The 27,613-nt window shown below is 41.8% G+C and overlaps 1 protein-coding gene across 9 annotated transcripts in view; it reads right to left on the reverse strand.

Annotated features, from left to right (window-relative positions):
- Positions 1-27,613, reverse strand: part of TSPAN4 (tetraspanin 4) — a 519,577-nt gene that overhangs the window by 208,351 nt on the left and 283,613 nt on the right. For 6 of the 9 annotated variants that reach the window (XM_079985195.1, XM_079985199.1, XM_079985196.1 and 3 more), the window contains one exon: positions 4,115-4,194. The exons of 2 other annotated variants lie outside the window; for them this stretch is intronic. In XM_079985195.1, coding sequence (XP_079841321.1) covers positions 4,115-4,177 — 63 coding nt within the window. In that variant the 5' untranslated portion in view covers positions 4,178-4,194. Of the gene's footprint in view, positions 1-4,114; positions 5,260-27,613 lie in introns of those variants that run through there. One more of the 9 variants, XM_079985192.1, reaches the window with a different exon arrangement.

A 27,613-nucleotide genomic window follows, 5' to 3' on the forward strand; every position in this document is an offset into this window, starting at 1 on the left:
TCAAGGGATAATCCAGTAAATATTTGGGGGGAATGACTCAAAATTACTTCATCTGGGGCAGCAGATGCATTACTTTCCCCTGTGGGTGGATCAGATTTCCATTTTTGCTGCTACCCTTTCCATGCCCCTACCCATCATCAGTTCGTTCCTGGCGGCAATGGTGTCTATCTCCAATGAGAATAACCACAGCTGCATATTTTTTCTTGTTTTTGGACTTGGTGTTCTGATAGGAGCACTCCTAAGGAGGTGGCAGCTAATGAAAGTAGCAGCAAATACCAGCAGCAGGTTGCCGGCTTGGACAAGAAAAAGAACAAGCTGCAAACAGCAGCCTTTGGGTGTTGGAAGCCATTCACTCCATGTCCACTACTTTCAAAAACCATGTGGGGTTCTTCCCCTGCCTGCTCAGCCCTCAGGTGATGGGAGAGTGGCTCATCTCCCCTCAGAGGCAGAGAGCCTGAAGAGAGCTGTAGCTCAGGGAGGGTGGCACATTCACATCCACACACACACACACACACACACACACGCTACTCGTGAGATAAAATGGTGTTCATCTGTACCTGGCCCTTCTCTCACACAATTTCAGCAGTTTTAGGACAGACACACACCTCTCCATGCCTGTCGTCACATTTCCCTGTATCCTGTAGCTTCACGCCAAATGAACAATTAGAATTGGATAGGAAACCTGTGGTTATCCAGATGTTGTTGGATACTTCCCATCAGCTTGAAGCAGCATGGCCATCTTCAGGGATGATGGGAGCATCATCAGATGTTCAGCAACATCTGTACAGCAATTGGTTCCACATCTCTGAACTGAGGTGTCCATTTCTGAAGAAGGGCCAGTGTTAGACCCTTAGATGGTATCTCACAGTAGAAGAAGCTCTTTCAGATCAAGAGATGCTCAGCAAGGTGCAAAGGTCCACCCTTGGCTACAGTCAACATGAACGAGTCCCAACATTGATCTATATATCTCAGTGTTCTTGACTCTAACTGGGAGCAGCACTGCATACAGCAGAGGTAGCCAACAGTCCCTTGCCAGGTGTCCTGGACTACAGCTCCCATCAGCCCCAGCCAGCATGGCAAATATTCAGGGACAATGGGAGTTGTAGTCCACCATATTTGGGGGCACCATGGTGGCTACAATGCACACAGCACTGCAGGACACAGTAAGAGCATTAATGGTGATTGCTGTTCTAAATTCAATTAATAACATAGCAATATCAATACAGGACAATTATATACATTTTATTAAAAAAACAGATTTGTGTCTTTGATATGCATACCTTCTAAATATGCATATTTTACAACAATGGCTACTCACTTGAGCAGAACCTGTGAGCAGGCTAGTGAGGAATAATCACTTGTCGGGAAAGTGGGAGGTGCGCCCTCTTCCTTAAATGATGGGGGGTAACTGAAAGTATAAGTATTACATTCTTGCTCTCCACTGTATCTTTCCACTTAACATGAATTGTGGTGGGGTGAGGTGGGGGGCAGGGAAGCAGCCCTGATAGACTGAAGGTGTTGCTTCTGTTTGAGCAAAGAAGACTTGCTTGATTGGGGACAAGTGATTTTGTGGTGGCATTTTGAGTTGTATTTGGTGAAACAGGAAGAATGTGTTAATATATAACTGACTGGGGGTGCATTTAAGAACACAGGATATTTCTGGATTCTTAAAACATTGATAGTTCCAACTTTTTGATGCTAAGGAAAAGAAACCCCAGAGGTTTACAGATAAACAAAAATGGAATAATGAAAATTTCCGCTCCTCAATTGGAAACTAGCATCATAAATAATTTATTGTATGCTCTCCACATCTAGTATTGGTACACAGACAGCTCATAACTCCTGCACTCTACTTACCAAGACCTTGAGAATAGGAAGAATGCAAGAAAGATGGTGGTGGTTGTAGTGAGCTTGTTCAGAAAGATCATAATAGCAATTACATTGTGAAATATCCCAAGGAAATGTTCTGCAGTCATCCCATTGGAAGTGCACACACGTTGCAAGCAGTAATTCCTTTTAAAAAAATATGTGCATGTACTACAGTGCAGGATGAATGGAGAGAACCTGCAGGGAATGTCCTTTAAGACTCTGCCGTGCATCATCTTAAGGGTGGCTATTCATGCCAGCCCTCTTGTTTATCTTCTGCATATAACATTTTAGCTGGCTGGCTGAGCAAGAAACTCCACCAGAAATGGACAAAGCCTTAGAGAAGCGGATGGCTTAAAGGGACAAGAGAATCACAGTCCCTGACTTGTCAGGAAGCTTTGGGGTAAGCTGGGATAAACACCAGGGGATATTTAGGATCCCAGCAGTGTGAGAGAATCAGGAACTAGAAAACAGACTAGTCGGATTTGATCTTTTCTTTCAGCTTATCCGAGCTTAAATGGAGTTCTCCTCCTTGTGTTTCAGAACTCTCTTCTGGAACTGAGCCAATGCTGAATATACGTATATTTGGTCTGCAACAGGGGGAAAGTAGAGAAATAGAGGGGAGTGTTTTGAGAAAGGTAGGGTGGTGGGTGAAGCCAGCCCACCTTAATTTTTAAGTAGCTATCCAACCCCTCACCTCTCCTCTCCTCCCTACTCCCATGAAGGCCAGAGCTATCTCCCCATCCTCTTCTCAAACCTCACTCCCTCTGTCTGTGATGGCAAGAGGAGTGGGAAACAGGGAACGTGACTGGGCAACTATGGTGCCACTTAGAATCCACTGCAGATTGGGGCCAGGCACTGCCAGTTGCTGACCCCTCATTGCCCCCCCCCCATTTCTTTAACCACATTCTGATTAATTGAGATGAGGGTTAATTTACATGAATTTATTTATCTTGGCTTAGCACTTCCCTAGCAAAAATGAGGATGCCACACAGCAGGAATGTCATATGCCATTGCAACCTGCAAAGAAATAAAAATAAACTTTTCTCTCCACACGCTGGCCCATTGGCACCCAAGCAAACATGCCACATAAGCCGGCTAACAAACCGAATCACGCTGCTCTCAGTCAGCCTGTGTTAATACAGTGCAAGGCAATTCCAGCGGCTTTTGCAAAACTTCTGATGTTCCTCCAAAAGAAAAGTTTATCCGCGTCGTCATGATTTTGCACCAACACAATCTTCCCCCGGAAAGCAAAATTCCTATCAGATTTGCATCTTCAGATACTCTCCTGGGAATAAAAGTTAACGTGGCAGCTTAAAGCAGGGCTAGGAAGTTGCTATCAGGGTGTGCAGCGCTCTCCCAGCAAATCTATTTCTGTGGTGCAAAGTCTCTGCTCAGTGCAGAAAGCTGAGTGCTTGCCTGCTAACCTACTTTATTCCAGCTGCAGTATCACTGTTATTAATGACACGGCCAGGCATAGGTGGACACCTCATCACGTGCACTCCTATGATGTGCATATTGATCCAGACAATTCTGTGTCACAGAACAACAATATCATAACAAGAACCACCTTTACAACAGAGAATCCCTCTGCAAACCAAGCTGAACTAAGGTTTGAGCATGCAGACACCTTTAAGTGGAACAAGGGCAAACAATGAATTCTCAGACTCCAAAGCAGTATCTAAGCATGCATGCATTTGAACCAAATCGATAAAGAACACAGGAAAAGGGGAACATGGGAAACATCTATATTTTCTTGGTCCTGTAACAACTCATCAAGCAACTTAAGAGTTAGAAAGAGGGAGAGAGAGCCTTTCTGCACATTAGATAGAGAATGAAGTGGCAGAACTCTGGGTGGTACCACTTCATGGTGAATGTGGGGGAGGGGGTTCCATATTTTTGAATACAAAAAAGGCTCTAAAAGAAACTCAAATATCAGAGACAGAAATATGTGGAACCTTTCTCCCTGGTCTGTTAGTGGAGAAAGGAAGTCGCTTTGTTTTATTCTTTTCTACAGGACAGAACATTTCAGGTCTATGGAACTCCTCCTCCTGCAGACTGAAGTGCAACAGTCCAGTTTTCTGCTTCCACCTCAGCCTACCACTTCATTCTGCATCCAGTGCACAACAGCACCCAGTTCTTCACTTTTGCCATTACACACTGCCCTGAAGTTTGGAGGAAAGCAAATCTATAGAATTTAGAGGCAACCCCGGGGGGGGGGGGGAATCGCACCTGCACACATACTCACCCAGAAGAGGAGGTTGAACACAAACATGAGGTACTTAATGCACTGCAGGCAGTTGTGAGCCATGCTGCACCTCTTCAGTTCTAGAAGAAAAATAAAGGAGAGATCCAAGTAAAAGACCACATACTTGTTCCCCTTGGGGGATGTGTACTTAGCCTTGGTGGCCTTAGGGCCTGGGTTGGTATGGAATCCAAAAAAAGAGTTGCTCGCGGCCCCAAACTGGCCACCATACATGCTGCTATAGCGACGGAAGGCGCCATTTGGAAAACTGTAATCCTTGCTGTCCAAAGAAGGGCTCCTGTGATAGGTTGATTCATCCGTGCTAGATCTGCGCATGGTGACGTCAAAAGTGTTCCGCAATTTTTTACTGACAATGATATTTGTAGGTTTGTTTTACTGTGAGTGGGGGGGCAGGTTGCAGGTGGTTTCCTTTATTTGGTTTCCCCACCCCCTATTGTTTTCTGCCAGCTGTTCTTTTGCCTACCATCCTGACAAGGAAGTCAAAAACAGAAAACAAAAAACAAAAAGATTGTGCTGTCAATGGAGCCAGTTGGCTAAAAGAAGCCTGCTCAGCCAAGAGTTAGAAAAACAACACGCTTACTTGTTGAGAAGTCTCTCCTGCACAGCAAACATTCTCTTTGGTGTCACAATCGCCCCCTCCCCCCTGCTATCAAAAAAAGAAAAGCAAAAGAGAGAGATACTATACCCAAACAAATTGTTTTGCTTTGGTTTTTTTAAAAGAGAAAGAGAGACAAAAGTGATCTCGTTTTTGTTTTATCCCAAATGCCATTTAAAGTCTTGACTCCACATTGCCTCTCAAAAACCAAAAACCAGGGATGCTGCACGGAACGGAGGCTAAGAACAAGAGGGATTATCCAAAAGGCAAGCAGCTCCCGTGCCCGGCTCCTCTTGGACACATTGCTTTGCCCAGAGATGCTCAGTTCCCTTTAAATGATCTCCCCGTTTCCCTTCGCACAGAGGAAGCCCACGGCAGGAAGAAAGAGCGACCCGTGCTTCATTCACAGCGCTGTCACTCCTTAGAGATTCCAATCCAGTCATGCTCTCCCTGTGCTACTAACACAGTCCCAGCTCTCCTGGTCCATTCCTGCATCTGAAGCGAGGGGCAGGAGGAGAGACGCTTTTCTTTACTGTATCTCATGAATGCCTGCTCAGCACTCTCTCCGGCTCATGCCCCCCTCCCTAGCCAATCAAATTTACTCTCACGCTACGCTACTCTCTCCCCCTCCCCCCTCCATCACCTTCTTCAAAAAAACAAAAAACACTTCCCCTCTGTTTCTTCACAGCAAATCCAGCATGAGCTGCTTTTAACCAATCGGTGCACAGGTGAAGAAACTACTGCATGTGTCTCCGGATTTAACCAGAGACGTTCCCAGAGATAATTGCATTCTCACTCTGTCCGGTGTATGGGGTGGGATTTTAATCATCCCAGCTGCCATTGGCTCCTTAGATTTATGGTCCCTTAGGAAGGAGCCACAGGATTTACAGGTGTTCTAAGTGTAATTGCCCTCAAAAGCAGGGAGCGTATTAAGTCTTGTACAAGGTGCTTATTTATGGAGGAAAGACTCCCTAAGCTGCCTTGGAGATTCTGCTTCCCTCTTCATCCCCCATCCCCGCACCCCTAAACTTCAATGACATGCCTGGGCAGCTGCCGAGATGATCCCTTACTGTGGGGAGGTCTGTGTTTCTTGATTGTCCTGACAGCTAAGTTTCTCTCTCAAATAGCCCCCTCACAGCAGATTCCCAGAACTCCCAATTCAGTGCAAAAAAAAAAAAAAAGTGCCAAAAATTGCTCTGAAAAATTGCTTCCTCTCCTCACTCTGGGAAGCTCACCCCATGACCCCGGGTCAGTCACCATCTCTCAGCCTAGCATACCTCACAGGGGCGCTGTGAGGATGACGGGGGGGGGGCATGCATGTTGCCTTCAACTCCACGGAGGAAAAACAGGACATATATGTTATAAATGAATAAATGAAACAAAACATAGAGAATGCATGCCACCTCCACTATCCGACTGATCCAACAAAGACCCTGGGTTGGCTATGTGGACGGGACAAGCATGGGTGATACTACTTTGGGCAAGTGAGGGTCGGAGGTGGATATGCTCCCCCCTTATATAACTAAAGAGGGGTACTTCTAATACTGACTGCAGTGGGTTGTCTCTCCATTTACAGGTTAGGGAGCCTCCATCTACACCACCAAACTGGCCAAGTCCGGGGGGGGGGGGGTCCTCTTCCATCTGTTACTTAATTCAGCAAGCAGTAGGGATTTCAGGCTTACATGGGAGGAAAGATTATCTTATGGCCAAGGCCCAGGCAAATGACTCGGGGAAAGAAAACCAGATCATGTTCTGCTGCCATGATGCCACATTTTGCCAGTTCTCTTGATTTCATCACAAACAGGACCATTGCTGGTGCTTCCATAAAGCTCTAATGAGCTAGAGACACTAAAATAAATCATGAACATCAAGAATAGCCCAGACCTGCAGAGAAAAGTGTGGGAAAGCCATACAGGGCAAAGCAAAACCATGGAAAGTAAACACACACACACACACACACACACACACACAGAGAGAGAGAGAGAGAGAGAGAGAGACTTTTCTTCGACTTTCTTTGATTTCTTTTTCTTTTTGAAACTTTGGAGTAGGCAATACTATAAACAGCTTTCTAAGCTTTGCCTTTATAGTGAACAAAAGTGTAGTGCTGAACTCTTCCTTCTCCCCCCTTTTGTTCAGGGCATTTCACTAACGTTGCATGCATGTCCACCATGGGTGCTATTTTTTGGCAAGTTTATACAAGCTTCAGTTCAGAAACTGTGACTTTGCAGTTCAGTCTGCGTGGTGGTGACTGGCACTGAATATGCACAGCTCATAGTCCTATGGTGTACTAATGTCCCTCGGGATTAGGAATCACTGATACAATACACACATCACATGAAATATATCATTGGGCAGCAAGAGGAAGTGACTGGTTAGCAATTTAAACACCTTGATGCAGAAAGAACATGCACAGTCTGAAAGCAGATCTCTTTCCTGAATCATCTTTCTTGGGCAGAACTTGGCCTAATTAAACAGTAAAATAGAAAAAGAATTGAAGATAGATCACTGAATTGTAGAGTAGGAAGGTACCCCAAAGGTCATCTAGTCCAACGCACTGCAATGCAGGAATCTCAGCTAAAGGATCCCTAACAGATGGCCATCCAATCTCTGTCTAAAAACCTCCAGTGAAGGAAAGCACACCACCTTCCAAGGTACTGTTCCCCTGTTGAGCAGTTCTTACCATCAGAGAGTTCTTCCTAATGTTTAGTTGGATTCTCTTTTCTTGTATTTTGAATCCATTGATTTGGGTCCTACCCTCTGGAGCAGCAGAAAACAGGCTTGCTCCATCTTCCATGTGACAGCCTTTCAGATATTTGAAGATGGTTATCATATCATAATATCACATCATATATCATGATGTTGCAAGCCATCTCTGCAAGGTCATCCTTGCAAGGCATGTACTTGTTTGAACTACAAGGAATTTATTAAAAAGACAGGCAATCAGCTGTTCTCTCTTTCCCCAACCCAAATGGTCTTATCAAACACAAAGATAGATACTGGGTGGGATTAAACTAATGAGTCCTATCAGTGGAAGCCCTGTGGGCTCCTAGAGCTCAGCATGTTGTCCAAACCCAATCTTGCAGTTAAGCTCTCCCCTCACTAATTATGAGCTGAGGCTAGAAACAAACCTTTGCTACAAACCTACAACAAGCATTTGTGTTTTATCTACTTCCTAAATTCCTCCTTCAAATCCAACAAGGCTCCCTGTATACCTGCCTGCCCCTTATCAGCCTCCCCTGTCTTTACTTGGTGTCTTTCCCCCTTTTTCTCCAGTTGCCTTAGTACTACCAGCAGGTGACTCCTTATTCTATCCGTCCTGATTCCGTTTGTCATCTGTAGATTTAACCAAACAGTTGCCAGACCAATCTTAGTGTGATCCTTGTAATTAGTAGTTGTTGTTTTTTCCTTATTCTGTCACAAACAGTTTATTGGATTACTGTGATACTGGCTCTTCATTTCACTGTTAATTCTCTATATATCAATTGTTAAGTTTTCCCCATGGTGCACTGTGAACCTTGATGCAAGCCTGAAAGATGTGTAGTTCTGCCTGTTAACACATGTAGTCACTGACAGCAGTAGACACACAGTAAGAGTTCCTGATATATTTCAGTCATATGTCTACTCTGACAACGCACATTACACACTATGCACCATCTCCCTCAGAAACACAAAGATGATTATTATTTCTAATGAGGAATAAGCAGCCCTTGCAAATTATCCCTATAAAGAAGCTGAAGTCCTGCACCCATACCAATATCAATAATAAAAAGAAGTGCATATCACATTTGGCTTATTGTGCAAGCCAATTTCAGCTCAGAAGAGTCTCATTGTTAGATGTTTCTATACTCCTCCTGCATGCAGTTACAGTGGCAATGTAATTTATATGCTAGCCATCATGCATGCCGGTGCATCTTCTAACCTGGGAGATCAGCTAAGGTTCAAAGCAGCAGCAATTCAAAGGTACACGTACGGTACAAATGCTCTCACTGTCTAGTACAAAGCATTCAATCAAGCACAAAAATCAGTGTTAACTCTCAATAGGTACTATAGTCCCTGAGACAGCAACCATTTTCAAGGAGTCTTAAAAGCAGAGATTTCAAGGTGGGAGTAAAGAATGGAATTCAAACAATACAATATTAGCTTGTAGAAGTAATAGTCCTATGCTACCATTTCCACAATGTTTATTGTCCGCTCCAGTCTGCCTTTAAAGCAGGTTGATTCAAAGTGACCTCTGTCTCCCATAAACAAAGCAAGAAAAATGAAACAAAGCTGTTATACACTGCTAAAGTTTCTATAAGTAGCTACAATTTATGTTTCGCACCAACACAGGGCATTTTCACAGGTTACACTAAGAAAAAGAATCTCCCATGCCTTGCATCCTTAAAATAAAAGAAAAAAAGAAGAGCAATTGGCAAACTATGTTTTCTTTTTAACAACCCAAAAAGACCCTTACTATGAAGCAAAATAGGATGGTTGTGCATAAAGGAAGATGACCTGGCTCTAGAGACTTCCAATGCATGCATGGGAATAGAAGATCTCTGCTGGATCAGAACAAAGGCCCATGTAGTCCAGCATCCTGTAATCACATGCCTATGAGGCTGGCATCCTCTTGGCCTTGGTAGTACCTTTCCTTACCTATGGTATACCATCTATCTTAGCTTCCATTATTGTGGTTTTTAATAACCTCCAAGCATTCTGGAGAAATTTGACCATATTGTCTTTCTCTTTCATTTTACCAATCCTCTCATTTTTGAGATGTTTCCTCTTTTGAAGTCAAACGTTTTAGCAACTGTCTGCTTATATAAATGTTGAATTTGATAGCACTGTGGTCACTGTTTCCAATGGTTAAACCACACTTACATACTATATTGCAGCAGATTCTGGGCACCATTTAATATCAAGTTCTGAGTTGCCACCCCTTTGGTTGGTTCCATGACCAACCAACTGTTCTAAGACATCTTTTACTCTCTTTACAATCAATTATTCTCATTATATATAAGGGTCTGGTGACTTCTGTTTCAGTGTATCTGAAGAAGTGTGCACGAACACGAAAGCTTATACCTAAAACTACTCAGTTGGTCTCTAAGGTGCTGCATTATAATTTTTAAATTCTTTTGGAAGGATTCTTTTAAAGACTTTCTTAGATCATATAACTTTTTTGAAGACTTGATTCTTTTAAGGGAGTTTTTAGGTTTTTAAGAAGAGTCTTTTTAACTATCTTTTTAAAGAATTGTTTTAATTTATTTTGACTACGACAGACCAACACGGCTACCTACTTGAATCAAAGCATCTAGATTATCAATAAATTGTACCTCTTTGGCATAACTTTGACACATATCTACCCAGTCTGCGTGGGATTGCCTGAACCCATCAATTACTACAATATTTCCTTCTTTTGACATCTCCTTGATGTCATTCTTCTTCTCAAGATCACACTGGGCATTTTGGTCAATGGGGTTGGGGGGGGGGAATGATAGCACTTTCCCAGTACTAAATTAATACTGGGGGCTTGTATCATCATCCTTAGCAATTATTTGGAAGAGTTTTGCTGCCCTGCAGTTTCCAGATTGTTGGGCTCTATGTTTTCTTTGATGTACAGGGTGACACCACCTTCAGCATGCCAGAAATAATCATGCCATACTGCTTTTCTCCATTCCCCAGATTTCCATTATACTTGCTATTGCTATGCTTTCCTTTAAAACCCAGTCCTCCAGCTCATCCATCTTGGCTCAAAGGCTTCTAGAATTAGCATATAAATACCTATGAATGGTGTCAAGTCTCCAAATGCCTCTGGCATATGCATTTTGCCTATCTGTGATTGGGCCTCTTTGAACTGCTGTCATATCCTTCTGCAAGTTTGTTGCCTGGTTTCTCCAGTTTGGACGTGTGTGTGTGTGTGTGTGTGTGTGTGTGTGTGTGTGTGAAGCAATCCTATGCATTTTTACAAAGGAGTATTGGAGCTTACACCTACTTTTCCATAAGGAAAAGTTAACAAAGCAATGACAACCACACCAGTTTGATTAATTCTCATATAATGGAAATCATATAATGGAAATCTTACTGAACTGAACTTTGTTATTAGCTTCCTTGATGAAAATCCTGGTCTGAGGAATAACTTTTAAAAATTAACTTTGGCAGCAGCAGATTTTATCCGTGCCTCATTAAAAATGTTTATTCCATTTAAAAGTAGGTGGCCAGTGTGGCAATAAGCTCAAAGAGCATGAATTTGATGGTAAAGCACATTGAAAAATGATGGACATTCCAAACTATAATCAGCTTATAAATAAAGTTTTACTGGAGCAGTTAACATTAAAATGGAAACATGAAACAATCTGGTGGTTTAGTGAAGACTATCTGAAAGAAAAACAATACGTAAAAATAATACTAAACATTAACATGAAAGAGGAATGCACTGGAATCAGAGGAAACAAACCCAAGAAGCCAGCTGCCTAGCGTGCAATCAGCACTTCCCTCTTTCTTCCTGGATGTGGCTTCTCTCATCCAAAAATACCTTCAGAACACAGCAGGGGTTCTTTTTCTCCCTGACAACTCTGAAGCCACTCAAATGGAAGAAAAGAAGTTCCACTTCTGATGAATATTCACAGAGGGGTGTTTGCTTTCCTGGGATGCTGCACACAAGCTTCTGTATGCAGACTCATGGTTTTCCATGCATGCATGCATGCATGGCATGCTTGGTTTCAGAAGAAAATGGCAAGGTTCACTGCATGTAAAGAATTTGGTCCGAGGAATGTAATACGCTATATATAAATTGGTCACGTATAGACTTGGAAACTACTCTTGCTACATATTGTACTGTAATACACACACAGCAAAACACTGGTACATTTAAAAAACAACTTATTAGAAAGCAAGTATGTGTGTTTTGGCCTCTATTAACTTTAGTTTCAGCTTTCCTGGTGGAAAAGAGATGGCTTCTTCATAATTACAAACCTTGCCCCTCTTATGTGTTGGTAGGGAATAATTCTTTGGAATCAAGCCAACACAAATAGCTGCAAGGGGCAGTAAAAAAAGAAGCAAAATGAAGTGACTTAAGTCCATCTCTCTTACACACACACAAAGCACTGGAAGTGTTCCTAATGAAGGTGAATAAAATAAACCGACATTTGAACCTTGTTGAATGCCATCAGTTTAGTAATCTCAGAAATGGTTTAGGCCTCTAAACTGGAATTTTAAATGGCAAGATGTAAATTAGGTCAACTTCTGTCACTGGTTCCTTCTATAGAATGTTTCCTTTCTTAACCTGGATTAATGTATGGGCAGAAAAATGAGTTTATTCATTCTCCTGGTAGGAAGAATTGTGTAGTTGGTTAGAGATGTCATACATGAAGGAATAGGGGGAACACACACACCCCAACACAGCTACACAGGTATGACAACCACAGAATATGTTGACTATGCATATTTCGATTAATCGTCAAACAGAAAAAAGTAACTCATGAACGAGCACTAGAGCAAAACATATGTGCAATATATATTTCATGTGTCTGGCCTTATATAGCTACTACTTTCACATTTTTCTGTCCCGCAGCACTGGCCACTTTAGGAAAAAATCTTAAATTATCAACATTCTGGAACAGAGCATATTTCTTCTTTTGACAGTATCAGTACAAACTGTAAAGCAAAAAAAATGAATGGAAGTTACAGGAGAACAGTGTTCGGTGGATTGGAGCCATTTTTATTTTGAGATAACAATGTCAACCCTTTTGGGGTGGGGGCCTATTTTGTGGCCAAAAGGTAGGTTAGAAATAGTCATACAAGGTCCTGTGCATGAGGAAGTTTGTATACTTTTGCCATGGAACTATGATGTGAAGAAAGTTAAATACACATGTGAGAGATATGATGATTTTCAGAAGTTGAAAGAGGAAGAAGAGCTCAAATACCTGCCATATTCTGAGTTCTGTTTGTTGGTCTGCCAACCATGTAGAACTGACAACAGCCCCAGGGAGACACACAATTCTCCATCTCACTGCAGGTGCTATACTAAAATGGCAGCTGGGTCAGTCCCGTGTGTGACACAGGGTAGCCATAAGAATGCTTTCAAAAACAGAAGTACAAAACTTGAATCCAAAACACTTTTACATCTGGAAAATGACCACCAAATATTTCCTAACCTTGTTGAAATCAACTTCAACATTCCTTTTCTGACATTTACATCCGAGGATCCAGCTTTAGTGCAGGAAAGTACATCTCTGCAGTTTCAAATACAGGGCAGTTTCTATAGTCTATACATATTACAAGGTGGGGTGGAAGTGTTTTGCTCTAGTAATAGTGAAGGATTCAAAGTCCATTTCCCTCTGCTGATTTCTTACTCTCTTCACATTCTGACAGGAGCTGAATGTGTGAATACACTTCACTGACAGGTGTGGCATGTGAGAGGATATAAAAGCTCTACCTGCAGATTTGATCTGTGATAGCTCATGCACCATGTGAAGTTGAATCCATTAACATGATGAACATTGAGCTTCTTACATGTACTGGTTTATGGATTTGTTTTTCAGACCTAAATTGTTTTAATTGTAAATTGTTTTTAGTATGTTTATACTATAAGCTTCCTTGGAAGCCCTTTTAACAACAACAAGAACAAAACAACTAATTATTATTATTATTATTATTATTATTATTATTATTATTATTTACTTATACCCCGCCCCTCTGGCTGGGTTTCCCCAGCCACTCTGGGCGGCTCCCAATAGAATATTAAAAATACAATAAAACATCAAACATTAAAAACTTCCCTAAATAGGGCTGCCTTCAGATGTTTTCTAAAAGTCCAATAGTTGTTTATTTCCTTGACATCTGATAGGAGGGTGTTCCATAGGGTGGGTGCCACTAATGAGTAGGCTCTCTGCCTGGTTCCCTGTAACCTCACTTCTCGCGGGGAGGGAACTGCCAGAAGGCCCTTGGTGCTGGATCTCAGTGTCCGGGCAGAACGATGGGGGTGGAGATGCTCCTTCAGGTATGCTAGGCCAAGGCCGTTTAGGGCTTTAAAGTTCAACACCAACACTTTGAATTGTGCTCGGAAACGTACTGGGAGCCAATGTGGGTCTTTCGGGACCGGTGTTATATAGTCTCAGTGGCTGCTCCCAGTCACCAGTCTGGCTGCCACATTCTTGATTAGTTGTAGTTTCCAGGTCACCTTCAAAGGTAGCTCCACGCAGAGTGCACTGCAGTAGTCCAAGCAGGAGATAACTAGAGCATGCACCACTAACTAAGGGGCAGTCTATAAATATAGTAAACAATAAACACAATCATGTCTAACACATTTCCTACAGTAAACATGCCCTTGCGTGTTATGATGAGAGAAGAGAATCTATGTCAAATATGTGCCATAACTTCATACTTACCGGTACCTACTATATCAGAGTCAGACATTGTGTCTCTTGGGATGAGTAAAACACTTCTTGCCTTTTGTATCTGCTCTTTCTTTTGGGCCAAGAGAGCTAACATAAGCCATGCCACCACCATTTTATTTTATTTATCTGTCTCATTAAAGTTCTCATCCAGCAAACAAACTGCAGTGAAAGAAATATGTTCTTTGGAACACTGCGTCCAATTTCTGGGAGAGAGGGAGATGGCGCTAGCAGGCACGCAGGCACTAAAAGGACTCTGCAGGAGTAGTGGTCAATTATTTAAGAGGCCCCAAAGACTACTTTTTATTGCAAATTAAATAAAAAGTACTCTGTGATGACATTAATTTCATATAACACACCTTTATCAACAACAACAGTATTCAAATGACTGCACTCTGGATGGCAACAGCTCAAATACTGGGGCAAGTGGGGAGAGGCAGAAACACCTTGTTGTTTTTCCAAGAGAGGAAAAATCCACTTTAATTCTTGGTCAAAAGAATTATGAGCTACACTTCTGAGTATTCATGTTCCGCATCCACAAAAGGGAAATAGTCAATTGGTACAAAAGGTAAGGATCTAGAATGGAGGGTATGAGAAATCTAGGTTCAGATTCAAAATTGGCTAAACTTCCTTCCTGGGTTTGGTAAATTAAGATTGGTTCACACATCCTTTTTCCTTAAGTTGTGAAGTCAAGCTGACATTCCCAGTAGGTTTGGGTATGTTGTATGGATCTTGTGGATGTTTCGTTCAGATCACACTCTACTAGATTTTTGGCAAGAGAGTTGAACAGGCACATGCCGAGTGGTGACCTGATTATGCGTGGCAACATTCGCAAGCCTAATTCAACACATGGAAATATTTTTTAAAAGTCAACTTGCATTAACTCTGCAACACAGGACTTCCGGGTTGGCGCCTCCGACAATGGCGGAATTCCTCTGATCGGGAGGAATTTGCTCCGTGGAAATTAGGGTCTGGCCGCTACGGCGAAGGCGGAGACCCACTAAAAATCACAGGCGGGAGAAGCCTGTGAACGTGGGATTCGGCTGGCACCTTTTGCGCCTCCCCTACTTGCGGGGAGACCCAGTTTCGGGGATCCGGAGCGATGTGGGGTGAGCGGCGCGGTGCTTCGAATTGACTGCTTCTTTCACGGAGTGAAGCTGCATTGCTGATGCCGGAGAGCGCTGACTTTTTCCTGTGGACGATTTGATCCTAAACAACTACCCATGAGTAGAACGGAAAATTGGATTTTTAAACGTCTTAATTTGGCACCGAAACTGGGAGGTTTCAAACAGGATGTCCGCCTTCCCCTTTTGTAAATAGATTGAAGCAAAGAGCTTGCAAGCTAAAGTCTTGGAAAGTCCTCTGTAAAGGATTAAACTTCCATCGGCTAAAATCATTAAACCCCCCTTGGAAGCAGGAGAAGAGGGGGGAAATTTTGGATCGCATAAGCCTGCAGGAGAGAGTGAAGAAAGTTAAGTTACCACTGCTCTGAACCTGGAAACGGGCTGCTAGTAAGACTGACTGTGAATAAAACGTTTGTTGCCAGCTAGTTAAATAAGAGAAATACATTGTTTCCATTGTCTCCTTCTGCGTTTAAAATGGTTTATTGAATATGTACAAGTAAATCGTAAACAGATAAAGACATTGGCAGGATTATTGTAATGACCTGCAGTTTCGTAAGAGTAATTAAAGAAGACGAATAAAAGAATAAGTTAAGATAATTCAGATATTCAGGAAATGATAAATATAAATTTAAGGAACTGCAGAAAGAGGAGGAAGGAAGTCAAGTTCTGAAATGTTAAAATGACTGTAAAACTATATAACTGTATATAACTGAAAATTGAAACTAATTTTATTGTTTGAACTGTGCTTAAAAGGATTGATACAAATAGAAATTGTTTCCCTCTAGAGGGAGCCTTTGAAACTGTTACAAGAGTTGAGCTGGTGGAATCTCCAGCTGCAAGATAAAAAAACCGTGAGAACCAGGGATTGACCTTGGATCGGTTAAGAATGTCGACAGAAGAAGCCTTAGTGATTGCATTATGTAAGATAAGTGATTCATTGGAACAGCTCCACAAGAAGACGGATCTGATGACTATCAAAATTGATAACTTGGGACAAAAAGTGATTAATTTGGGACAAAAAGTGATTAAAAAGTGAACATCTATACAGAAACTATTCAGGAATCGATACAGGAATCTACTTTGACATGGCAAATTGGGGAGAAGACGAGGGAGAAAGTTGTTGTTATTGAACCTAAAGTAATACAAGTGGAGAGGGAGAGAGCCCCAGCCTTACAGAGGCAATCCGATGACTATAAGTTGTTGCCTTCTATGATTGAATTCAGAGAAAGTCAGATTTTGAGGATTGGACCCCTGCTTGGACTGGAGAAGGAAAGTTGGATAGATCACCTCATGCAGGGATTTACTGACCTTTGGGATCTGGACCTGGGTCAGGAGGAGATTGGAGCTGTGGGGACTTTCAGATTTGGTGGGATTTTGAAACACGTCCTGAAATATCTTTTGGATTTTAGTTTTAACTACGGAGATTTGGCTGACCTGTCGAGAAGGAATAAAAACATTGCTAGGTCGGAGCTTCCCCGAGATCTACTCTTCAGTATCAAAGGAAGGAAATTAAGATCAGCAGAAGACAAAGTAAAGTGTATGTATAAATATGAAGAAGATCTGCAGAAGGGACTTGGAAAAGAGTTAAGAGCCTCGGACAGAAGATCACCAGGTTGATGGACTATATGGAATTGACGGAAATAACTGGAAGAATCCGAGACCAGGGAGAAGAGATGGTGGAAGAAGACTGGAAAAAGTTTAAAGTCTATTTATAGAAATACTGTAAAATTAATGAGTGTCAGAAAAATGTTGGAATGAAATTATATGGCTTTAGTAGAAATGTTATGAGGAGTTAAGCATAAATAAGTATTATAGTATTAATGGAAAATAAGGTTAAAATAAGTTAAGATAATTATATGACAGAAAATAGAGAAAGATGGAAGGGAATTGCTGAAACAATTAATAGAAGTGGAATACAAAAAGGGAGGTGAGAGGAGGTCGATGAAACAAGGGAATGGAAGATAAGGCATTGAAATGGTATGATGTATGTTTTTAAATTGTTTTTGCTCTGTTTTGTTTAGTCTAATGTGTTAATGTATTGTTGTGTATTGTTTATATATTGTATTGTATTGTTTTTTTCTTTCTTTTTCTTTTCTTTCTTTTTCTTTTCTTTCTTTTCTTTTTTGTAAGGTTTAAAAGTAATAAATATTATTTTTTAAAAAAAAAACTTTGCAACATAAAAACCACATGAATTAGCTTCTCCCCGAACATCACTGCAACATTTCTCACTCTGTGGATGTCTTATTCACTCTGTGAAAATGCAGGACAAAACCACTTTGATCATACGCTAACAATGATGGACCACAGTGTGCTCTAGAGCAACACACACACACACACACACACACACACACACACACACACACCATAGGCGCCGACTCCATGGGGCCTGAGGGGGCCCGAATCCCCTCAAAAATTCGTTTGGGGGGCTCCGCCCCCCCAATAATTTAAGAGAATTATTAGTTATATTATGCTTTGTAAAATCACAAAATTATGTTGGTATTTTTTATTTTCCTTGTTTGACGATAGTTACCTTTTAAAATACATTCAGTAATGAGTTAAAACAAAGCCACTCCCAATCTAGAGAGGGGGTGGGGTTGCGGGCCAATCGGCTGCCGCAAAGGGCGGGCCCTCACAGGTTCACTTAAGGTCGGGGCAGCCTGGGGCTCGCCCCTTTCGTTCCCCCAGCAGCAGCGGTTTGGAGGTCTTGGGGCCCCCCCCAATATTTTTTATAAGTCGGTATGGGCCCCCGCCCCCCCCAATATTTTTTATAAGTCGGCGCCCCTGACATACACACACACACACAAACAAAAACAAAAAACCCAGCCATACGGTCACTACTTACAACAAAAATTTGGCCTGCCAATTGGGACCAAGTTTGCTGAAAAGAGTAGGAAGTAGGGGTTTGTGTAGATGTTTCTTGCTGTGCGTAGGACCTGGGTACTGGCTTCGTTTTTCCTTCCTTCTATGAGTTTTCTTTTTAGAGAATCCTCTTAACTATAGGTGCTAACCTCTCATCGAGGTTTCAAGAGCCTTTGCCTTTGGCATGGCAACTCTACCCCCTTTTGAGTCAGTAAGCACTCATTCATTTTGTGGATGTCTGTATTGGTGCCACACCTACATCTCTATGGATGACTGAAACCAATCCTTCCTTTGCACTGGCTATGATTCCCAGACCTTTCATTATCTTGAGCCAATGCACTTGCCTCCCTTTAGAAAGCAGATTGTGCTGCTTGCTCAATATCCATTAGCAACAATAGCCAGAAGGGACATAATTTCCCCACTGCAGTTAATGGACTCCTGGCAAATATCTTTAGCAATAACCACAGTATACACAGAGACTCCCTACCTTGGCATTGTAGAGGAGGGGAGGCTAGAGAAGGCTCTATACACGTTAGTCATCCCCACCTAGTTCTTCCAGAGTCATGTACTGCATTTTTATAGACATATTGATCCATGACCCAACTTTATATTTTAGCACTTTTCAGAATTTAGACATACTTGGAGCAGTGTTCCAAGAACCATCATTTCTGAATCCTATGCACCTGTTTTCTTAACTATAATTTTGTCTTGGTAGACAATACATTGAAGTTAACTTGAGTATTTTGGGCCGTAATTATTGAATAGCCATAATAACATGTAAACAGAAGCACACATCAAGGCAAAAATTAGACAGTATGTTTCAAACAGAATTTTAATATGAATTTTTAGAGCTAAACTGCTCATTGCCATCATTGTGGGGGGCAGGGGAGGACTGAATAAAAATTAGACGAAGAAAAGCCTTTGCTCATATGGGAGTAATTCTTCCATAGCTGGATGAATTATGTAACTCCAGTTTATTCTTACTTTTTCTTAATAAAGCACTGCAGACATCAGAAAATCAATAACCAACAAAAGGTAAAACAGGGGATAGCCCCAGTTTCATAGGTACAAGATCCAATCGATCTGCTATTCTTGCATCAATCTAACTTCCTCTGATATTCCTGAGCAGCCACAGCAACCCTCCCCCCAAACTCCACAGCACTAAAGCTATTTTAGACAATTCAGATACAAAATGCTGATGATCTAATAGGCTTTCAACTTCATTCCAGGTACCGTATGTAAGATAAAATATGATAATTACACATATTTTTGATGGGTCAAGCTCCACAGAGAGTTATTCAATTTCTATAGCTTGCTTTACAACATACAAAAAACTGAAAAGGGGATCTGAAAAGCACACAAATGCACGTTTAACAAATGGGGAGTTTTCAATGCCCAAATGGAAACTAGGCACAAAACTCTCTGTGCTTTCAGTAAGAGCTACAAGACAATTTGTCCTTTGTGCCTTTGAAAATCTCCACCAATCTAATTAATGCTTAATGCAAACATTTCTTCCCATAGCTAGATTGTAAATTATTCAGTACTATTGTGGCTTTGAGAATTCACTCTTAGAAGTTGCTATTCTCCCTGTGTTTAGGTCCCAATAGGCACAAGGATTTTTCTTTCTGCTCTTGAAACAGATGACTTCCAAAATGGCTTTATTAACATTTCCAGCTCAAATAACATATTCATGGTGGTGATGGGGCACAGATATTGTGGTTGTGCATCAAGGCCCCAATTTGCAGTTCAAAGTAGAGATAAAAGAGCACCCCCGTGTTTGCTATGAAAGGGGTCTAGACTTTGTACACATAATGAACAAGCATACACAAAGTCCCTGGGCACTCAAGAACTGCTCACTACCCTCCTGCTGCCTTCTCTGCCTTCCCCTCCCCGAAGGCAGAGAGGTTTACCTTCAGGTAGGCAAACAGGGGAATGTGCATAGGCTCAGTGGCAGAGCAGCTGCTTTGCATGCAGAAGTTCCAGATTCAATCCCTGTCATCTGCAAGGAGAGCTGGGAAGGATTCCTGCCTAAAGCCCTAGAAGGCCCCTGCCAGTCAGTGCAGATGATTCTGAGCTAGATGGAGCAACAGTCAATCTCAATATAAGGCTGCTCCCTATGTCCCTCTGAAAAATAAAAGGTAGAGGTGGCTGTGGGAATGCCCTAACAGCACCTTTTCCTGCTGGGAATTGCCATATACAAGTCAGAAGCTGGAAAATAGGAGTGCCGAACCAAAAAACAGGACATTCTGGGACGCAAACAGAAGCCAGGATTGGCTTCTGCGATTCCGGGATGACCTGCTTAAAACAGGACAGTTCAATGGTATGCAGTCCTGCTTAAAACAGGACAGTTCAATGGCTCAACAAGGCACAGCAGCAAAACAACTAGGGAGGAGCAAAGTGGTCTCAATCTCATCCCCAGGAGCCCACATGCTTGCACATACCAAAAATATGGTTTGGCTCAGCATGACGTGCAATCCAGGTCAATATCAGGAAATGACTGTACAAAGCAGGGGAGTTCCCAAAAGAATTGAGGAACCTAACAGGAAAAGTCCCAGATTCCCACACCCCTCAATATGCCAAAGGCCCAGATTTTTTTCAATGAATCCGGGGACACTTTTCAACTTCCTACTAAATAGATGGATTTTGTCAAGGAACTGATTTGTAAATCCGGGGACTGTCCCCGGGAAATGGGGACGTCTGTTAACCTTAGATTAGTGGGCAACCAAAAAGCAGGTGCAGAAAGAGTAGACCTGGGTTTCATTCTTTTTGATATATTTGGAAGTGCCCTGGAAAGGGCACATACCTATAAAATACCTGGAGACTGTTAAAAGATCTTCCAAGCACCTAGGTGGTCCGATTGTGTCCTATCTGTTGGGAAAATAAGTTTACTGGTAGTACAAAACTTGTGGCCCTATTTGTTACTGAGAGTATTCTTAACTGCTCAAATTGTTCATAGTTTACAATTATATTCACCAAGTTGGCATTCTTTTGCTTGGGTGGTAGTCTTCCCTACTTGTGAAAGGACACATGCAAAGGAATTAATTGTAGTTCTTCCCAATAACAAACAATGAGGAACAATGATAATTAATTGCTCTTGTTTGTGAGCCTGTATGTGTGGCAGATAGCACCGCTCCATGGATTAAAACACACAGAGATTCTAGCGTATGCATTAAACACACAAGTCCATCCTGGGACTTTATTCTATGCAAAACACTAACAACAGATTAACTGAAGCTAACGGGTTTTTTATTATTATGTGCTAAAGCTAGAATCCTGCAGTTTGAACTGGTACTGCAGAAGAATGGACAAAGGCATTCTTCCTGCCCTCTGCCTGTTGGCCTGGCAGGCTTTGGTCCTCAGCCAGCCCCAAAGCAGCAGTTCATATTATTCCGGTATAATGGATGCCAAAGAACTGCAGGTGCTTAACTGCTGGGCTGCAAATGATTCCTCCTCCTCCTCAGCAGCATCTCTGGCAGAGTTCAGGCCCTTCCTTCCGGAAGGCAAACAGCCAAGGTGTTCCAGAGGTCACCTCACACTGTTAGCTTCAGCTTCTGATCCATATTCACAGTGAATGCCCATTGCATTACAAAAAGGCCATTGTTATGTTTACTATTTCTTCCTGAGCAGTAATGGGGATTGGATGGATACTGCAGCCAAGGCCAGATTTACTATAATCTTCCCTGTGCAGTAAACACAATTGTTAAATGTGTCTGGGGGTTTTTCATTATAAGCTGTTCTTCAGTTGCTTATACCTCTGGTGTTGTACATACCTCTAAGACTGAGTACTTCTCAAACAGATGGGAAGAACAACTATGGATGGGTACTGAAGAATGGGATAGAGATTGTCACAGGTTCCCAAAGGTTCCCCAAAGACAACTCCCTGGAACGAGGTTCAGAGCAGGCAACAACTATGAATAACTTGAAACCTGAATGGAGATTTTAAAAGCAAAGCAAAAACCCCCCCAAAACACAGTATCTCTCCTTGCCTTTTTCCAACTACAGAAAATGTACTTCCAGTAAAGTGATAGCTACCAGATAGCACGCAGAAGGAATCCTGGCTGGCCTGAACCTGATGTACGTATCTCCTGTATGTGTTACAGCTGCAGACACAGACTTGAAAATATATACAGGCTAGAAAGGCAATAGCAAAAAGGGAGGGGGATGACAAAAAAGTATTATATATTGAAGTGGGTTCCTTTGCAGCTTATTCTGCAGGGTGATGCAAACTTCCAAACATCCACACAAGGCTAACATTATATACAATGCATTTATTATTATTCTAATTGATATTACTGCTGCTTGTTGGAAGATGTAAGATCTGTAGTCCCTGCAGTTGGAGATTCTGTGGCATCTGGCTGGCTTGTTAAATATTGCCCTATATGCGCTGCAGCATCATTCCAGCAGATTGTTAGCTGCTGCAGTAGTTGTAATATTTCTGAGTTGATAGCCTATGGTTGGTGGGTGGGCAGAATCTAGCCAAGATTTCTGTTTGTGATGGATGCAGGACACACAATGCTACAGATGAGGAATGGGGAACCTATGGCCCTCTGTATGTTGCTAGACATAACCCATCAGCCACGCTGGCTAGGGCTGATGAAGGCACGAACTGCAACTGTAGGAGCTGCAGATATTTTAAGTAATTGTTAAAATCACTTTGACATATGATTCGGCTTAAAAGTGACTGTGTCAAATAATAGTTTTCTTAGCACTGAGCCTAATTTTAAACTTTTGAGAATGTACCATTCAAAATGTATTTGAGGCTGAAATTTGGGAGGTCAGAAGTGTGCACACCATTTTAGAGGGAGTGGCGCCACCAGTACACAATAACAACCCCCAACACAAAAAGCTGTATCATTTTCCCCCTTGAAAAAATCTCTAAAATGCATATTCAGTTAGCCCTTTAAAAAAAAATCATCTGCAATGTCAAAAAAACCGGTCTGTAAACTTATCTTAAACTTTTATCTGAACCTTTTGGATATCCCCAAGGCCATCTAGGTAAATTAGATCATAACACATGAAAAAGAGCTACCAAGCTTGTACAAGCCAGCAACAGAGAGAAAGCACAGAGGATTGAAAGTCAGTGTGTTTGGCTGCTATTCGCAGCTCCAATCTGCCACTTGACAGGCTGCAGTGTGGCTTTAGGGAAGTCATTTCACCACTGTCTATTTGGTACATTAGACAGCAAACCCTTTAGGGCAGGAAGTGTCCATCACTCACTACACAGAGGCACCTTGTGGAGGCACAACAGTGGCTTTCTGATCACGGCACAAGCCTCCAATTGCTACCACAGCAGAAACGGCAAACATGCCAAAAAGGAACCTGGTATTTCACAATTAGCCGAGGACAATAACTGCAACTTCAAAGAGGCAAATTGCCAAGTGAGAATGGCAATGGGCCACATTTCAACTGTAGTAACTGGTGCCAGCAAGCTGCTATCCAGAGTGGAAGGTCAGCTTTACTGTTAATTGCTCTTGTAACAACTAACAGCCTTAATTACAGTGTTTTATAGTTTTACTATAAGAGCAATTATATGTTGACAGTCACCCTTAACATTGATTATTTTGTAGTTGGCTGGGACACCAGCTGAGGCAGAAGAAAGATCCCAGTATAAATCCACTCTGATTGAGTGATAGAGATTTGAAACGGAGTGAACAGCCCTTTCTATTGCAAAGTAAATCGAGAGCCTTTACATTTCTAATAGCATCAACCTCATCTCCAATCAGCCTGGTGCAAAGAAAATAATTGGAAACTGCATGTTGCTTCACAGGCACACAACTAATCAGAAGAGTCCCTTTATTTCTTAGGGCTTGTTACACTTCAGCTCTTGACACTGGGAGGTAACTGTTGCAGTCATCTCCAGGTAGCTGCAGGCCTATCACTAAGCCAGTGATATTCACTTCGGAGGCTCAGTAGTTACTGTGAGAACAGGTGGTGACCACCCCAAAGGAAAGCTCAGTTCTCAGGATGAACGCAACAAACACATAATGAAAAAAAAAAGGGGGGGGGACATATAAGCTGCAAGGATTCTGCTTTGAGATTTGGAGTTATTTGGAGATGGAATTTGTTTTCCACACCTGTTCAGCCATTAGCACCTATTTTATCAGAACCAGCAGCATTTGGAAAATAAAAAAGGATTTTTTCTAAAGTTCACACTTCAATAACCAAGCCATGACATTTTAGTTTCAATCAACTCTTAAAGTCCTTCTAAACTGGGCTCAAAAGGGCAAATTGCATAATGATTATTTATGAGATAACAATAGAATATAATTTTTTATTAACAAACCAATCAAATCACATTAGTTCCAAATTACAATGCCAAATTTTTAAATTTTTGTTGGGGGTACCTATACTTCGAGCTCCGAAAGGGATCCAAACATCTCTCTTGCTGCTGCTTTAATATTCACAGTTCTGTCCAAATAATATTCACAGTTCTGTCCAATCTTCACTTTATTATTTTCCTCATCTTCTTGTTGTTATCATCATATATTCCTTTCTTTGTGACCTCTGACAGTGCCCACAAGCAGGTTAAAAAACAAACGTTGTTATATCCTGTGTGAATTTTCCATTCCTCCAAGAGCCATATTCAGTCAGACAGACGCCATTTCAACACTTCCGTGCAAAACATTCTTAAAGTCTGCCCGTTGATCTTCGCAGGCCTGTTGGTCTCTCCTCAATCTTCTTAGGGGGTTCTGCCAGGTCAAACTCACAGTCCGAAATAATGGTCTCCTCCCCCTATATCGTAAAACCTTCAGCCAGGCCTGCTTCTTAACAAGTCTCTTTTTATAACTGTGTCATTCCAAAGGCCTTTCATTCCTTTCCAGATATTACACAAGCCATGTCTTTGATTAGTATTTCATTTCCACACAGTTCTTAATCATCCCGCTTATAATCAGTAATTGCAACGATTCTTCTTGGGGGGAGGATTGTTAGGTAATCACATAAGATAAAAAAAAGAAAAGTTCCCCCCCTCCATTCTGTCCCGTTCCGACATACAGACCCTTTGATGTATCTTCTTCTTCTTATATTATCCTGTTGAATCCAACCTGTCGCTCCACTTCACAGAGGTCACTTCCATTAGCAGTCTTAACTCCTGTTCTTCACTTGAAATATGTGCATTTGCTTCTCTCTAATTGTTTGTTTTGAGCTCCTGCAACCAGGCCGCGCGATCAGAGACAGCGTCAGGGAGAGCTGTCCCACACGAGTGCTGTGTGCCTTGTGCCCTCACCCCCTTCTTTCGAACTCAGGGGTGATTTATGGCAACCGCAGGTGAGGCAGTGTTCCCCATTCCCTTGGGGTAACAAGGGAGGCTGCATACTCCCATATCAGCCTCTTAATTACCTCGTGTGAGCCGGAGAGATGGTATTGTCAGCCATCTTCCAATGCACCCCTAGCGGCCCCCAACAATAGAATTTTTGAGAGATACACTCCCATATATTTAATATGTTTGGGACAAACTGTAAACCTTGACTGCACCTAACATGGCATTGAACCTTATAACGTATGATTTCTGTCTTTGACATATTCATTTTCAAGCTTGTGATCAATCCAAATTCTTTAAGCTCTGTAAGCGCTTATGGGACTGATTGCAAGCCATACTGTTGTCAACACGTATGCCAATAGCGTGGTCCTTGCCATTTAACGGTTGTATTTTAGGATTATTATGTAAAGCCACATCCAGAGGTTCTAGGAGAAGGGAGAACAGGAGACAGGAGAGGAGGCAACAAGCATTCCTCCTTTGCCCTCCTTTGCAATTTTAATTGCAAATTAAACGGAGATCAAGTTTGATCCTGGGACAGAGTGCAACCATATGCATATATTTGCATATATTTACTTGAATGGTCACAGTCTGTACTTTTTACATTTCATTATCACTTACCTCCAACCTTTGTAGTTTCCCCCTTTACACATATCTCACTTCCTCACTCACTCTGCCAGGATCACATGCCATGCACCTCATGAAATTGGCTCTTGTCGTAATAAAATTTGGTACCCTTTAAAGTGCCACGAGACTTTAAATAAACTAAAAACTAAAATTAAATTCAGGTTCATCTAATCCAGATACTAGAAGCGGCGGTCAAATATATCACAGCACCTTGTCTTGCTCCTTGAATGAATACTGAATAGCTCTAATTAAAACCCATGGGGTGCTCCTACTGGTTTAAGAACAAAAGCCTAATTACAAGAACACTCAGAGATCCATTATTCCACCAACTTTCAAAATGGCTGGTGCCCATGAAAATTGATTGTTCTGTGAGAAAACTCCTCATGTTCAGAATTTCCCTTTGAACTTATTTGCAATATAGTACGGCAGTGCAATTGACCATCAGGGAACACACTCTTCAGGGAAGATTGATGGTGCCTGCCTTTCTGTCACACACCTCAAAAATCCAACTGTTAGCAGAGATAAAAAGGTAAAGGACCCCTGGACGGTTAAATCCAGTCAAAGGTGACTATGGGGTGTGGCACTCATCTCACTTCAGGCCAAGAGAGCCGTTTGTCCACAGACAGCTTTCCAAGTAATGTGCCCAGCATGACTAAACCGCTTCTGGTGCAATGGTACACTGTGATGGAAGCCAGAGTGCATGGAAATGTTGTTTACCTTCCCGCCACAGTGGTACCTATTTATCTCCTTGCACTGGTGTGCTTTTGAACTGCTAAGTTGGCAGAGGCTGGAACAGAGCAACGGGAGCTTATCCCGCCATGCAGAGTTGAACCGCCGACCTTCCAATCAGCAAGCCCAAGAGGCTCAGTGGTTTAGACCACAGCTCTATAGAAGTGGTGAAGAGTAAACAAAAACAAAAAACCCCACCATGTAAGATAATAGCAGTCCTGGTCTGGTGCAAACAGGAGTTGAAGGGTTTGAGTGCTAGAAAGTCGCTGGCCAAAACAAATTATGATGTGCCAAGAGAGGGATGAAGCAGTATATAGCAATAGGAATAGCAGGGAAAAGGGATCTGTAAAAAATCTGACTTGTTTACCATACTTGCTACTTTTGAGGAATTGGTTACTGATTATACTTATTAAATATCTGACTATGCTGGAAAATTTCTGACTCAGGATTACAATTTATGAATAATATCTATTATGAACATTGCTTATTTTATAGTCAATGTATAATATTTGTCTAATATATGGACTATTGAAAATAATATTTTTTTGGACTTTTGAAATGAATTGTTATTAGGCTGTTTCTTATAATGAACTGCTATGTATATTTATTGTTGTATTGATGTTCTTGTGTTGTTTGTAAGCACATTCAAGCAATTGTTGCTGAGATATGAAGCCCTGACCGGCGTTGGACCTGGCTACCTAGGCCCTATCCCACATAGGCCTGCATGTTCACTAAGAGGGGCAGATAAGGTCCTGCACAACCAGGAGGTGGGACTTTTCTGCTTTTGTTTCATTTTTTAATATACAAACTAATGTGGAGAACTGAACTTAAGATCGGAAAGATGAGAAACTGCGAAAAAACATAACCAACAGATTTCCCAATGGAAACTGACAGGTTTCTGCCTGATGACCCAGACCAGAG

The sequence above is a fragment of the Podarcis cretensis genome, assembly GCF_951804945.1.
Source record: "Podarcis cretensis genome assembly, chromosome: 1".
Lineage (NCBI taxonomy): Eukaryota > Metazoa > Chordata > Lepidosauria > Squamata > Lacertidae > Podarcis > Podarcis cretensis.